At 45.8% G+C, this 12,800-nt stretch overlaps 1 protein-coding gene across 4 annotated transcripts in view; it reads right to left on the reverse strand.

The window, feature by feature from the left end:
* SEPTIN8 (septin 8) overlaps positions 1 to 12,800 on the reverse strand; it is a 67,372-nt gene that overhangs the window by 18,988 nt on the left and 35,584 nt on the right. For all 4 annotated transcript variants that reach the window (XM_060271687.1, XM_060271688.1, XM_060271686.1 and 1 more), the window contains 2 exons: positions 6,007 to 6,121; positions 1,718 to 1,913 (listed from right to left, as the gene is read on the reverse strand). In XM_060271687.1, the coding sequence (XP_060127670.1) occupies positions 1,718 to 1,913; positions 6,007 to 6,121 (311 nt within the window). The remainder of the gene's footprint in view (positions 1 to 1,717; positions 1,914 to 6,006; positions 6,122 to 12,800) is intronic.

Here is a 12,800-nt window from a genome sequence, read left to right on the forward strand (position 1 = left end):
GCACACGCACACGGCCGGGGAAAAATCGCCGAAAATCACTTGTGCGCATGCGTATGGGCCTCCCCCGACCCGGAAGTGCATCGGAAATGACCTCTTCTGGGTCGGGAGAGGCCCATACGCAGAAAGGATTTTCGGCGATTTTTTGCCGATTTTTAAGATCGTCGCCGCGCCGCGCGCTGTAAGAGCGGGCGGCGGCAGCGGGCGGCGGGGGTCGTCGCGGGCCGGATTGGGAGGCCAATTGGGCCGCATCCGGCCCGGGGGCCGTAGTTTGGGGACCCCTGTGATAACATGAAACCACAGTTACTCACTACACACTTGAGTTATAATCAAGGATGTTCAAACTGTTCATATGTCAAGTGAGCATCCAATGGCAGCTCATTTACGGAGTTCACAGAATTAGTTGGGTTAGTCACCATCTGTCAGCTGAACCAACCGTACAGAGTGGTCGCAAGACTAAAATACTGCTCCACACTCCCCGGATGAAGGTCAGGATACAAATATAACTAAGAAATACATAATTAATGTATAATGCAATAAATATTTGAGAGGCATTTACTCAATTCATTACCCACCCTTCACCATAAGGTCCCAACTGGTGGGTATTTATTTATTTATTTTGCAACTCGTTTCCTCACGGCTGAGGAAAACCATGAGCTACCCTGAAAAGTAAAAATTCGGTAAGAGATTTGATCCTTACAAACTAAAACGCTGAAGTTTTAAAGAAGTGTTTTCAGTTTCGCAGCCTAAAAAAAGATTACCGGGGTTTTAAAAAAAGTGTGGGAGAAGAAAAAGTGCATGGGAGGGGGGTCCAAGTCTGCATTAAATTATGCCTCTTTTACTCAGACATCAACTGTCCTCGGCTACTTGTTTCTAAGAATGGAGGCCAGAGAGGGGTGGGGGCTACATGCAAAGTGATAGGGTCACAAAGGAACAGAGAAAGCACTGATTGTTTATCATCTGCTCAAGAAGAGAAGAGCAGCCCTGTTGGAGCAGGTTAAAAGGTCCATCTAGTTCAGCATCCTGTTTCTCACAGTGAACGTCCAGATGCTTCTGGGAAGCCCACAAGCATGACTGAAAGGGCCCTCTCCTGTTGATGCTCAGTGCCATTATGGACCTAGGATTCCTTCCTCCAAATTGTTATTTCCCTCACTCTGGAGGAGACACAGCAGCTGCCATTTTGCAAATGAGCCAGGGCAAAACTTAAGAACCAATTAGCTTACTGCTTAGAGCAATGGGAGGATAGGCAGAAGCAGTTAATGGAAGGGAGGAACAGCACCTCAAGCATCAACCTAGGTGTAACCCACCGAGTTGAGTAATCAATACAGCTGGTATGTCCAAAGGCCAGAGGTTCAGGGTCAACATTCAGTACATAGTGTCCCACCAAGTCCAACTGTGAATGGGATAAGCTTAGTCAACTGTTGTGTCCAAAGGTTCCCATTGCTAACCTGGTGCCCTCCAGATGTTGTGGGCCGCAACTCCCATTGGCCCCAGCCAGTGATGGGAGTTGCAGTCCAAAATGAATGTGCTGGCTAAGGTTGATGGAAGTTGTAGTCCAAAACATATTGAGGGAACCAGGTTGGCGAAGGCCGCCCAAAGCAGCCGATACCATTATGCATGGGCAATCTCATATGAGGCCCAGCGTATTCCCAAGAAATTACATTCTTTTACACATCGAAGCACTGCAGGCTTTTCTGCACCAAATCGGAAAGTGACTTGCCTTTCATCTTTATTTATCTGATCCCCAAACCCCACAGCATCTACAATGGTTAATTTCAGGTGGACGTTGCTCTCCTGCAGGTCGTAAGTCCGTGGCCGCAAGCGAACAGCGTGCTCATAGTGACTGGCTTCTTCAGTCTCAAATGTTGTATTGAAGAGTGTGTTCATCAACGTTGACTTCCCAATGCCAGTTTCACCTGAAAAATTCCAGAAATAAGGAGGTGCATCATTGTCTTTCCCTCCGCTAATTATTTCTCATGATTTCAGAGCAAATGGATTTCAGGGAGTTTGCAGTAAAGACCCTTTGACTTGTCTACAACTTTCTCCCCAAAGGCTTCTAACAAACAAAACAAACCTTCCGTATGTGCAACTCCTCAATTTCTGTTATAACGCAGATGGTGTCTCCCACCCACTTCCTTTGTTTTAGGAGCAAAAGGCAGTATTAATAGCATGAGGCAATATCCTTTCTATAAACATGTCACCTTTTTTTAAAGTTCAATCCTCTGTGCTGCTAAGCAGCCATGGGCTAGCACTGCTTTTCCAGACATAAAACTGAAAAGAGCAGCAAGATGTAAAGACTAATAAGGGAAAGGTTTACAGAATGTCAACACGATCTCTCCGCAATGTTCTGGAAACTTCCAATCTTCTAATTATGGGCAAACCCCCCTTGAGAGATCATGAATCAGTGTGGAATAGTGTAATAATTTCAATCTAGTCTGGATATTTGACAGATGGCAGAGCACCAGAAACCCCTGGGCTGGTGTATGATGCAAGGACGTGTTGCAAGGAGAGCTGGCAGTGCAAGTGGGAAGTGAATCAGGGAATACTTGCTCCTGGCTATGGCTGGCGGCTACCCAAGCTTGTGAAATAGTGGAGCTGTTTTGTCAGAGAGGCAATGAAGTGTGGGTATATTTTGAAACATGAGTTAACAAAAAGCTTTCGAGGCTGGCCCAGTCCCATTAGTAACTGAGATTCTATCAAGACATTCCAAGCTGCAGAAAGGGTCTTTATATATTTCTTTTGATTTATGGCCTTTAGCCTTAATCCTTCCTGCTTGCCCATAATGCTGCCTACGCAACTATAGTATATGCTTAGTCTGCCTGTCAGAGTCAGTGTCGATCATCATTATTTTGTTACATTAATCTGCGGTGAATGGAGAACAGAAAAAGGGATTCAGCATTATTGGGGGTTTCCTTAAAATCAAGGTCAAACTCTTCTTTTCTGAAAGCACATTAATGTCAGCTGCCCTGAGCCTGGCTCTCACTGGGGAGGGTGGGGTATAAATTAAAATTTATTATTATTATATCCAAGTACGATGCAGCTACAGGCTCAGAAAAGCAGGCCTTGGAGGTCTGAACAACCTTTAAAACTACAGGTTATTCCAATAATAAGGATAGAAATATCCTGATTCCATCGCTCTGTTTCTTTAAGTCCCACCACAATTATGATCAATTGCGCACCATTTGTTCTAGTACAGAAAATAAATGATGTTTCCCTGGTTAAATAACTTAGTTGATTAGAAAGATGCGAAGGGGAGAAGGGGGAAACATACCAATGAGTGTGACAAAATCACATACAAGTTTTTGTACACACCTATAGCTCTCAGTAGAGACCTGGAGTATATTAAATTCTCTCCTGAGCTATTTTACGAAACAGAAGCCATGAGCACATATTACAATGTATTTAAAAGTATTTTCCAATACTCGCCAGAATGGACTGGGAAAAATTATAATTAGCACAGTAAGCATTTATGGAATTTTTGCTGCAGCTAAATCTGCAAAAAGAAAAGCAAGAATTTGGCCTTGTAGGTTGCCTTCTGGAGACCAAAACCTGTTCCCCAGAAATCATATGCATGTTTCAAAAATTAAAACAAAGATCAAAGGCCCCAATTATCATTGCCAGAAGCAAATTATTCCAATCCGATTCCAATCTAACCACCATAACTTCAATGCTCTATCAAACTATGGAGGAGAAGGCAAGTAAGCAAGCCAATACTTTGGCAACAACATATGGTGCAAGCCCCCCAATCCTGTATTCATTGAGTTTTATTCTAACCAATGGTTGAATCTCGTAGGAGCAGGTCCAGCCATTAGAAATGCAAGCTACCTGAAAATCCAGCTTCTTAAAGTGACTTTTTCACAGTTGTGAAAGCAATGTATAGGTCACGGCCTTCATCAATATGACAGGAAACCCAATCATATAGAAAGCAAGCAAAGCCCTTACCCCACTCAATGGTGTTGAAATCCTATTAGTAGTTTTAGCCTTGCCTCAACAAAGCATATTATATCTCAATTTTGGGAGATTCAGCTCTGCATATCAGCCATGGTATAAGGCACAGGTGTCAAACACAAGGCCCGGGGGCCAAATCCGGCCCGCCAGACCTCGTCATGTGGCCCGCCGAGCGCCCCAGCCAGCGGGACCCAGCAGTGGGACCTTGCTGCTGAAGCGCCGCGCCAACAAAGCGCCGACAAACAGCTGGGGCCTGGGGGGGGTAGAAAGGCGGCCGGAGCAGCGCTGCGTGGAGCGCCCTGAGCCACAGCAGGAGAAGGAGGAGGCAGCTTGCCAGGTCAGCGCCCAGCAGCGCTGCACGGAGAGTCCCGAGCCTCTGCGACGCAGCAGTGCTCTGTAGCACTTTGAATCCTCCTGCCACGGCTCGGCGCCTGGAAACGGCTGCTGCTGCTGCAGCAGCAGCACAGACAAAGCACCCAGCAGCACCGCGTGGAGGAGGAGGAGGACTCAAAGTGCTACAGAGCACTGCTGCGTCCCAGAGGCTTGGGACTCTCCGTATGGCGCTGCCGGGCACAGACCCGACAAGCCGCCGCCTCCGCCTCCTCCTGCCTCACCTCCTCCTCCTCCTGCTGCGGCTCAGCCTCATGAACGTGAGCTCAGCAGCGGCTCAGCCTCATGAACGTGCAACTCTGAGGCTTTACGCACGTCTCCTAAAACGGACACCGGCTGCCTCACGCTGCACGGGAAATGCTTTTTGCCCCTGGGTCCCTTCATGCTCTTTTCTGGCGCTGAATCAAGGCGGCGACCCCCCCCCCTTCCCTTTCTTTCTTCCTCTCTCTCGTTCTTATTCTTTCTTTCCCTCTCCTCCCTTCTTTATCTTTGTTGTCTCTCCCTCTTTCTTTTTCTCTCCTTCTTTATTCCCTTCCTTCTTTCCTACTCTTCTTTCTCTCCCCTCTTTCCTTCCTCTCTCCCTCCTGCTCCCTCTTTTCTTTCTTTCTTCCTTCCTCCCTCCCTTCCTCCCTCCCTCCCCTCCCCTCCCTCTCCCTCTCCTCAGAAACATAGGATGCTGCTTTATACTTCTGGCCCTTAAACCCTGGAACCAGGAGAGCAGCTCCAGTGAGTCAACCTCAGCCAGTCCCTTTGGTGAAGGGTGGTGGCTCACTGGCAGAACAGCTGTCCTGCATGCAGAAGGACCCCAGCATCTCCAGGTACTAGTAGCTCTGCAAAGCTCCTGCATGAAACCCTAGCGAGCCTCCACCACCCAGTGCAGTTACCAAAAATCATTTTTCAATAAATTGTACAATAATTGTACATTTGAATATCTACTTGCCATTATTCTGACTATGTTTCTGCTTTCAGAGGTAGTTATTACTTACATTATTACAAAAAAACAGTAATAATTGAATGCAGTGACAATAATTTGATAATAAAGAGTGGACACATAGTCCTACAGATACAACCGGCCCTTTGAGGGTGACCAAACTGCTGATGCGGCCCCCGATGAATTTGAGTTTGACACCCCTGGTATAAGGTGTTGGGACTGCTCTATTAAGGCAATGGGGAAGTGACCTGCCAAACTCAGCCTGCTTTCACTCAGTCCCCACCTACCTGCCTGCCTGCCTGCCTGCCTGCCTTCTTCCTTACAACCAGACCAGGAAGGAGGGTAGCTCAGCCTGTCATTGGCTCTGACTCCACCTACTGCTAGGGCTCCCTGCTTTCGACTCCACTAGTCCAGTCTCAACGGGCCCCTGCCACCATGGGCAGAAGGCTGTGGTGTGAAAACAGTGCCTGAAAAACACAAGAAGCTACCTTACACCAGGTCAAATTCTTTGTCCATCTAGCCTAGGAGAGCTACTGTCAGAGTAGATGAGGCAAGATCTTAGGCTGAGATCTCTCCTGGCCCTTTTAACTGGAGACGCCAGGGATTGAGCCTGGGACCTTGCGTGCATACAGAGCCCGTGTTCTTCCACCAAGCGACCGGCTCTTCTAACAAGTTGGGGTTCTTCTACGTGTTGTTTTTGCCCAAGTGCTTTTCTCCTTTGCAGTGCACACTTGACTCACCCACACAGAGGATGTTGAAGCTGAAGCCTTGCGCTACAGATTTGCTGACAAGCTGATCAGGAAGACTGTCAAATCCAACATGGCCTCCCAGGGCGAGATTCCGTTTCTCTTCATTCTGCAGGGGGGTGGGGGGAGAGAAAAGAGAATGCTATTATTTAGCAGGGGTTTTCTGAAAGGAAGTTCGCAGAAACTGGAGACTGGGGGTGAAAAATATAAAAGCCATAAACACACTACCATTTCCCTTGAAGCCAAGCAGACTCCCTAGTCACAGAAGCAATCCTAGCACTGCCCACACAGAGGTTTATTATGTTTTTATATGCCACATTCCAGACATACTGGTAATTATAGTCAAGCATCAGAAAAAGCGGGCGGGGGGGGGGGGGAGAGAGAGAGAAACTCTCCCTGATCTAACAAGGAATCGTCTTAAAGAGACAGGAGGCTTCAACTGTGAAGCCATTTCAAAAGGAAAACCAACACACAATCGGATCCGAAGGCTTTCACTGTGCAAAGGAGTGGCGGGGGAGGGAAGAGACAAATTCGCATGTTTTATTTATTACTTCTTAATCCTTTCATTTTCTAAAGTCTCCTGCATCTGAATCGTGTTAGCCAAGGGGAGCAGCTTTGGGAGCCTTGATCTGTTTCCTTTGAATCTGCCATAAGCAGCTTTGTTCACCCGCACTCCTGAAGCGGGGGGGGGGGGGTTGAGGGCTGCACATCACTCACCTTGCCATCTGCAACCACACCAGATTTTCTTGTTACGGTGGTATCTTGGGGTCTTTCCACACTTTCCATTTACTGTATAGTGGGATAGTTACTGTTTGAGCCGGCGGTTTAAAGAGTGGGTTTGGTAGCTGACTGTCTGCACCTTTGCTTATATGTCACTATTATTAGAGGGCAAGGTGTTCCTTTCTACACCAAAGGCAGGCTATGACCAAGTTGAGAAAAGTTCCATGGCTGTAGGTCACACCCCTAATGCCGCCTTGCGCTCCTCCAGCCACTAAATGGAGTTATAAGCATGTGCATGAGGGCAGGTGCTATTTATTTAAAGCCTAGTATTTCGGAGTACTGATCATACTATTCGGAGTACAGAAAGAGGATTAGAAGAGGACCTACATGTCTGCCTGAGGTATAGTGAGGAAATTTTGTCTGTGGATAAAGATCACTGTCATGGGCAGGTAACAATTTGTAGCAATGTCCTAGAAGGACCTACCCTGTGGGTCTACTTATGTGAAAACTGGGGTAGGCTTCTATTCCCTCAAAACTATATGGAGGTTAACTGAGAGTAGGAAATGTACAAACACTGGTGTTTCTGGATTGAGTTTCTCCGTTCCCACCCGCTTAAATCCTGTCCTGATGTTCCACCAGGCAGAACAGTCTACAGAAGCTAAGTGTTTATGAAAACCTTCACTGGCTGCCAATTTTAAAATTTATTCCAGTGGAGGACTTGAAGCCTTGAGACTTCTCTCCAAGATTACTAAACAAAAGATTATCTTGTTGTTCAACTTAAGACCAACTCAAGCATTTTAATGTCCTCTTTCAAAAGACTAAGCACACACCCCCTTTATTTTAGAAGGCAAGAGAAGAAACACCAAAAACAGCTTTCTTGGCTGTGACAGAACTCTGCTTTTCAAGCTCGCTTTTCAAAATGATTTCATCTTTTTTACGGAACATATTGATAGACATTTGTGCTCCCCGCTCCCTTTTCCTCCACCATATGAAGAACAGCACAGAGAGTCTCCAGACACGATTTCAGGATAGGAAAATATCCTGACCACAACAGTTTACTCCTCTATCACCATCAACATTTTAAAAACTCATCTACACCTACTGGGTTTGTTAGCAGAAATTGAAGCCATCACTCAAAGCTGTATATTTTGTATGGTGCTGTTCCAGTAAATCACTTCAGGACTCCCTATTTGTGTAACACAGGAAGCCACGTTATGGTATCTCTTAGCATGCCACCCAAGCTGGAAGTTGCAGTTCAGCTCCCTCCTTCCTAAGCAGAGCTCTTCCACGTGAAGAGTACTGTGCATCAGCCCCACTTGCCATGTGGGGAGAAAAGAACTAGATCTTTTCCATTTTACAGAAGCTTCTCTTCACAGTCCTCTGAAGTCTGTTCCTCCTCACCAAAGGAAGCCAGGTGAGTGACTTATTTCAAGCCTGCTTCGTTTACTATCAAAATACAAAATGTGAATTAAGGACTATCCAATCACTTCAGCTGGCAGTCTGTATTCTTAATGAAAATTGCCTAGGGCTAATATGTTCCTCACACCCACCCTCTCTAAAGCATAAATGAAAGACAAGTTATAAACATAAAACCAAAACCTTTGAAGGCTGTGTCATTGACACTGCCTGGAAAGGAAGTAAACAAGGTTTTGCCAGAGAGCTATGATTAGAATATGAATGCCCCAAAAGACCAGAGAAATGTTCCTAGGCAACAGCCAGAATCAGTATTACAAGTTTATAAGAAAGCTCTGTCTCAGACAAGCCAAATCGCAAAACCAAGACAATCCAAAAATGGGAAGATGAAAAGATAATATGTGCTTTGGGAGTTGTTTTATGCTTCCCCTCATCTTCTAATATGTTCACAGTTGCTTCTGAGTAGCAGCCAAAAAGGAGACTGCATTACTCAGCCCATTTCTCCAAAATTAATACTGTAAAACCAATGAGAAAGTCAATGATGATGGCCTTACTGTTGTAGTTTCCCATCCAATTCCAAACAAACAATTCTTGTGACTGAAGTAGAAAGAACAGAGGAATCAGTTGTCAATAAAAGCTCAATCAAAGGCCTTGATCTAGCAATCCACAGACTTAATTGGGTGGATCAACTCCTGCACTTGGGAGAGCCAGTCACACCTGGCGATAGAAACCCCACTCCAGATCTTGCATGAACATCTCTTTGGATGAGCCAAGAACAGTCTGTCACTATAATTGATTGCAAGACCCAGCACACGAACACCATTTGAATGCCAATGCCCATCAACTCTGGGTGGGTTTCAGCCCCCTCAAATATTTTATGGGGGCAGCAAAGGGACATCAGACCCTAGGACAGGCATCCCCAAACTGTGGCCCTCCAGATGTTTTGGCCTACAACTCCCATGATCCCTAGCTAACAGGACCAGTTGTCAGGGATGATGGGAATTGTAGTCCAAAACATCTGGAGGGCCGAAGTTTGGGGGTGCCTGCCCTAGGAGTAGACTCCTATGGTGGATACCAAGAAACACAATACTTGCAACACTTGCCTTTGCTGTTAGCAGCCTTGAGCACCATTTGGTGAAAAGGCAGGATACAAATGCAACAAATAAATAAGATAAACAAACCTTACACACCTTTGGCAAGAAAAACAACAACAACCAGACAACATATCTGAAATACTGCAGCACATGAACTAATCAAGGAGGGCTTGGACCTGAAAATGATAGTCTTTGATACACTGCATGAAGGAACTAAACCACACAAAAGGGAGAAATGTGTTTGAATCTTTACTAAAACTATAATCGGCTGACTGACCCTTTTGTTTATAAGCTACTTTAGATGTGCTGCCTCAGCAAGACCAGACCCACCTAATTAGTTTGTTGATTGTGCTCTAAAGAGCCTTTAGTTATTAAGCCCTTGATTCTCCAGCCTTTTACTCACTGCCCAATAAAAATCTAGTCTCCTGATTTAGGAAGGCCACTGCTGTCATTTAAGTGTCCTCTCATTTGACCCCACGTAGGGCCTTTAATTCTAAAAAGGTGTGCCAGAGCAAGTAAGCAAGCTCTCTAGGCAAAGCTTTATGCCTAGCACACAGGAAAGTGCCACATGCCTATCTAGCACATGTTGTCAATGTGAAGAAAAAGCCTGATTCCTCATGCCTCCATTTCCCTTGAGTGAGGCACATCATCTCCAGAATCCACAGGAAAGGGGTGCTGCCTGGCAGGAAAATTTGGGAAATCCCGGTTGCCATTTCTATCAACTGCCTATTTCTGCCTCAGGGGGTGTCTTGGGTCTTCCAAACTCCTGGCCAGGTGTCACACTAGTTACCTGCCCGATGTGGCATAGGTTCTGATTGGTCTAAAGGAGCCAGGGGTGTGTGTCAGGCAGGGCCAGCACACCCATGAGGCAAAGTGAGGCACCTGCCTCGGGCAGCAGGATCCATAGGGGCAGAGGATCCAGCCTCCAAGGAATGCATTGCCAGGAGGTCAAATCTGCCACCTCCTCAGCAGCACACCCTATGCCACATCTATAGTGATAGGAGGCACTGCTGGTCTCTTCCCAGGCCTGGGGAGGAAATGGCAGGGGATGCCCTCTGGGGTCTCCACCTGCCCAGTGTGATTCATAGTGGGCCCTTTCCCCCCAGCACCATGATAGCCTTTGATTCCCACTTCAACCACCAGGTAAGGTTGATTTGATTCCTCTGCTTGTTCCCGATGTTGGTCTTCACTCTCCCCCTTGTTCCTGATGTAAATCTTCACTCGTTCTTCTTCTCTGGCAGGAAGCACCATTTTCTGGTACGCCTCTGGTGCCCAAATGTATTGGGCCACCCCTGGGGGTCAGGAGAACCTCAGAACAGCGTGCAGGAGAGGGGAGAGGCATTGTTCTGCTGGCAAGCTGATACGCTTGCACAGATGGAACATTCCACACAGCGTGACGTTCATTCATTTTTATAAAGAACAGCTAGGCTTGTTGGCTTTAAAAGTGAAAAATAGTTGTAAATTCAAATGTCATAATGCACAGTAACTATCTCTGAGATATAGGGCACTCTATAGGATCCATCGATTACTTTAAAAATAAACCACTGGTAGGGAAATCTGTGACTCTGTTAATGTCACTCAGGGTGCCCAATTAGAGCACAGCTGCAGGTCAGAATATTCAGACCACTAAACTGTTGGCATGAATTGACAGTGCAGGCTGCAGTCCCGAGATCAAGAGCATTGTAACATGTCCTCTATTACAGCTTAACTTGCATGCTGTATAGCCACCTTCTCATATCCACAGTTTTGAAGGGGGAAGCATTTTCCATCCATGGCACCAGGTGAAAATCTTCCTCTTCAAGCAAGCCTTTGGTGGTTAAACAATCTATGGCAGGCATCCCCAAACTTCGGCCCTCCAGATGTTTTGGACTACAATTCCCATCTTCCCCGACCACTGGTCCTGTTAGCTAGGGATCATGGGAGTTGTAGGCCAAAACATCTGGAGGGCCGCAGTCTGGGGGTGCCTGATCTATGGTCTTTAAAACGTGTTTGTGGGAGGGAGAGCTATTAGAATATTTGGGTTTTTTGCTATTATATTATGTATTTTGTCTTTTCATTTTGCATTTTTATGTTGTAAACTGCTCTGCAACCTTCGGGTGAAGGGTGGTTTATAAATTTAATAAATAAATAACTGTAAATGCAACATACAGTGGTACCTCGGATGTCAAATGGAATCCGTTCCGGAAGTCCATCTGACTTCCAAAATGTTCAGAAACCAAGGTGCGGCTTCTGATTGGCTGCAGGAAGCTCCTGCAGCCAATGGGAAGCTGCGGAAGCTGCGTTGGACATTCAGGTTCCAAAGAACGTTCACAAACTGGAACACTCACTTCTATGTTTGCTGTGTTTGCCAAAACGTTCGACTCGCAAGGCATTCGGGATCCAAGGTATGACTGCACTTTCAGCAGAGTGCAGGAAGGGTAGGTTGCCTTGGCCCTACTCAAGAATCATGGACTTGCTAGGATACATTGGGGTGAAGCATGTGCAACACCCACCATTTTTTATTTTAAGAAACCTGCCGGCATCAATAAATATATGATGTTCAGAACTGATTTTGAAGCAAATGCATTTACTGTTGTCAAGCTTTTATAGAGGTGTCAAGAATCCCTTTATGCAGGGGTAGGAAGCCTTCATGGTTGTCAAATCAACTTTGTTTTCTATGAGAACTACTGTACCAGCAAAAGCCACACGGTTAAAATAAAATAAAAACAACAGGGTGCCTCTGACTACATTCCAAGCCTAGGAATTTATTTTTCAAGATCAGAACTGAACTGAACTGAACTGAGGGCACAGTCCTTTCACACAAATATCTGTTCCTGGTTAGTTTTCTTCTTTTCAGCAGCCTAATTTAGATGTGTGTGTGTGGGAATTATTTAGTTGTTGCTAATCTTTAAACAGCTGGGACTCAGGAAAACCCCTTGCTGATCTAATGCAACCCCCTGGAAATATACCAGTAGATCCCAATCTGCTGTGTGCCAGGCCAGCCCCTACCTTAATATACCACCAGGTTTTCATTACGAATATTTTTCATAACAAACCTCATGCATAGTAGCCTGAGCACCTACAAAGGGGAAAGCCCTCTGTCATACCAGCCAAGGACACAAGGGGAAGCCAATTTCTGCCTTTCAATATGGAAAAAGGCTGCAAAGACTATGCCTATGAGCAAAGAGTTTGAGCACCACTTCCAGACATTGGACTAAGGCACTGGAAAAACTATATGCCCAGTGGGAAATTAAGGATCTCCTCCAGTCCCACAACATCTGCAAAGCAGGAAAGAAACTACTTCAGTCACTCTGCATTTCCTTCTGTGGCACATGCCTCTGATTCTGTTCCAAAGGAATGGCATTGATTTAAATAAGACTTCTTTGCTTCCTGAATGAAAGGTTTTAACAGCTTAGCAAACTATCCCATCCTGTGGCTCAGTGGGATAATTCAGACCCTGATAAAAAGAGTATAGGATTATGATAGATTGGGTATTTTGTACAGTAATTGGGCAAAAGATATTGTCACTGGTTAAGCAGTCACATCATAATCCAAGCCTGGAGTTGAGAGACGGAAACAGAG

This window comes from Zootoca vivipara, chromosome 2 (assembly GCF_963506605.1).
Source record: "Zootoca vivipara chromosome 2, rZooViv1.1, whole genome shotgun sequence".
NCBI lineage: Eukaryota > Metazoa > Chordata > Lepidosauria > Squamata > Lacertidae > Zootoca > Zootoca vivipara.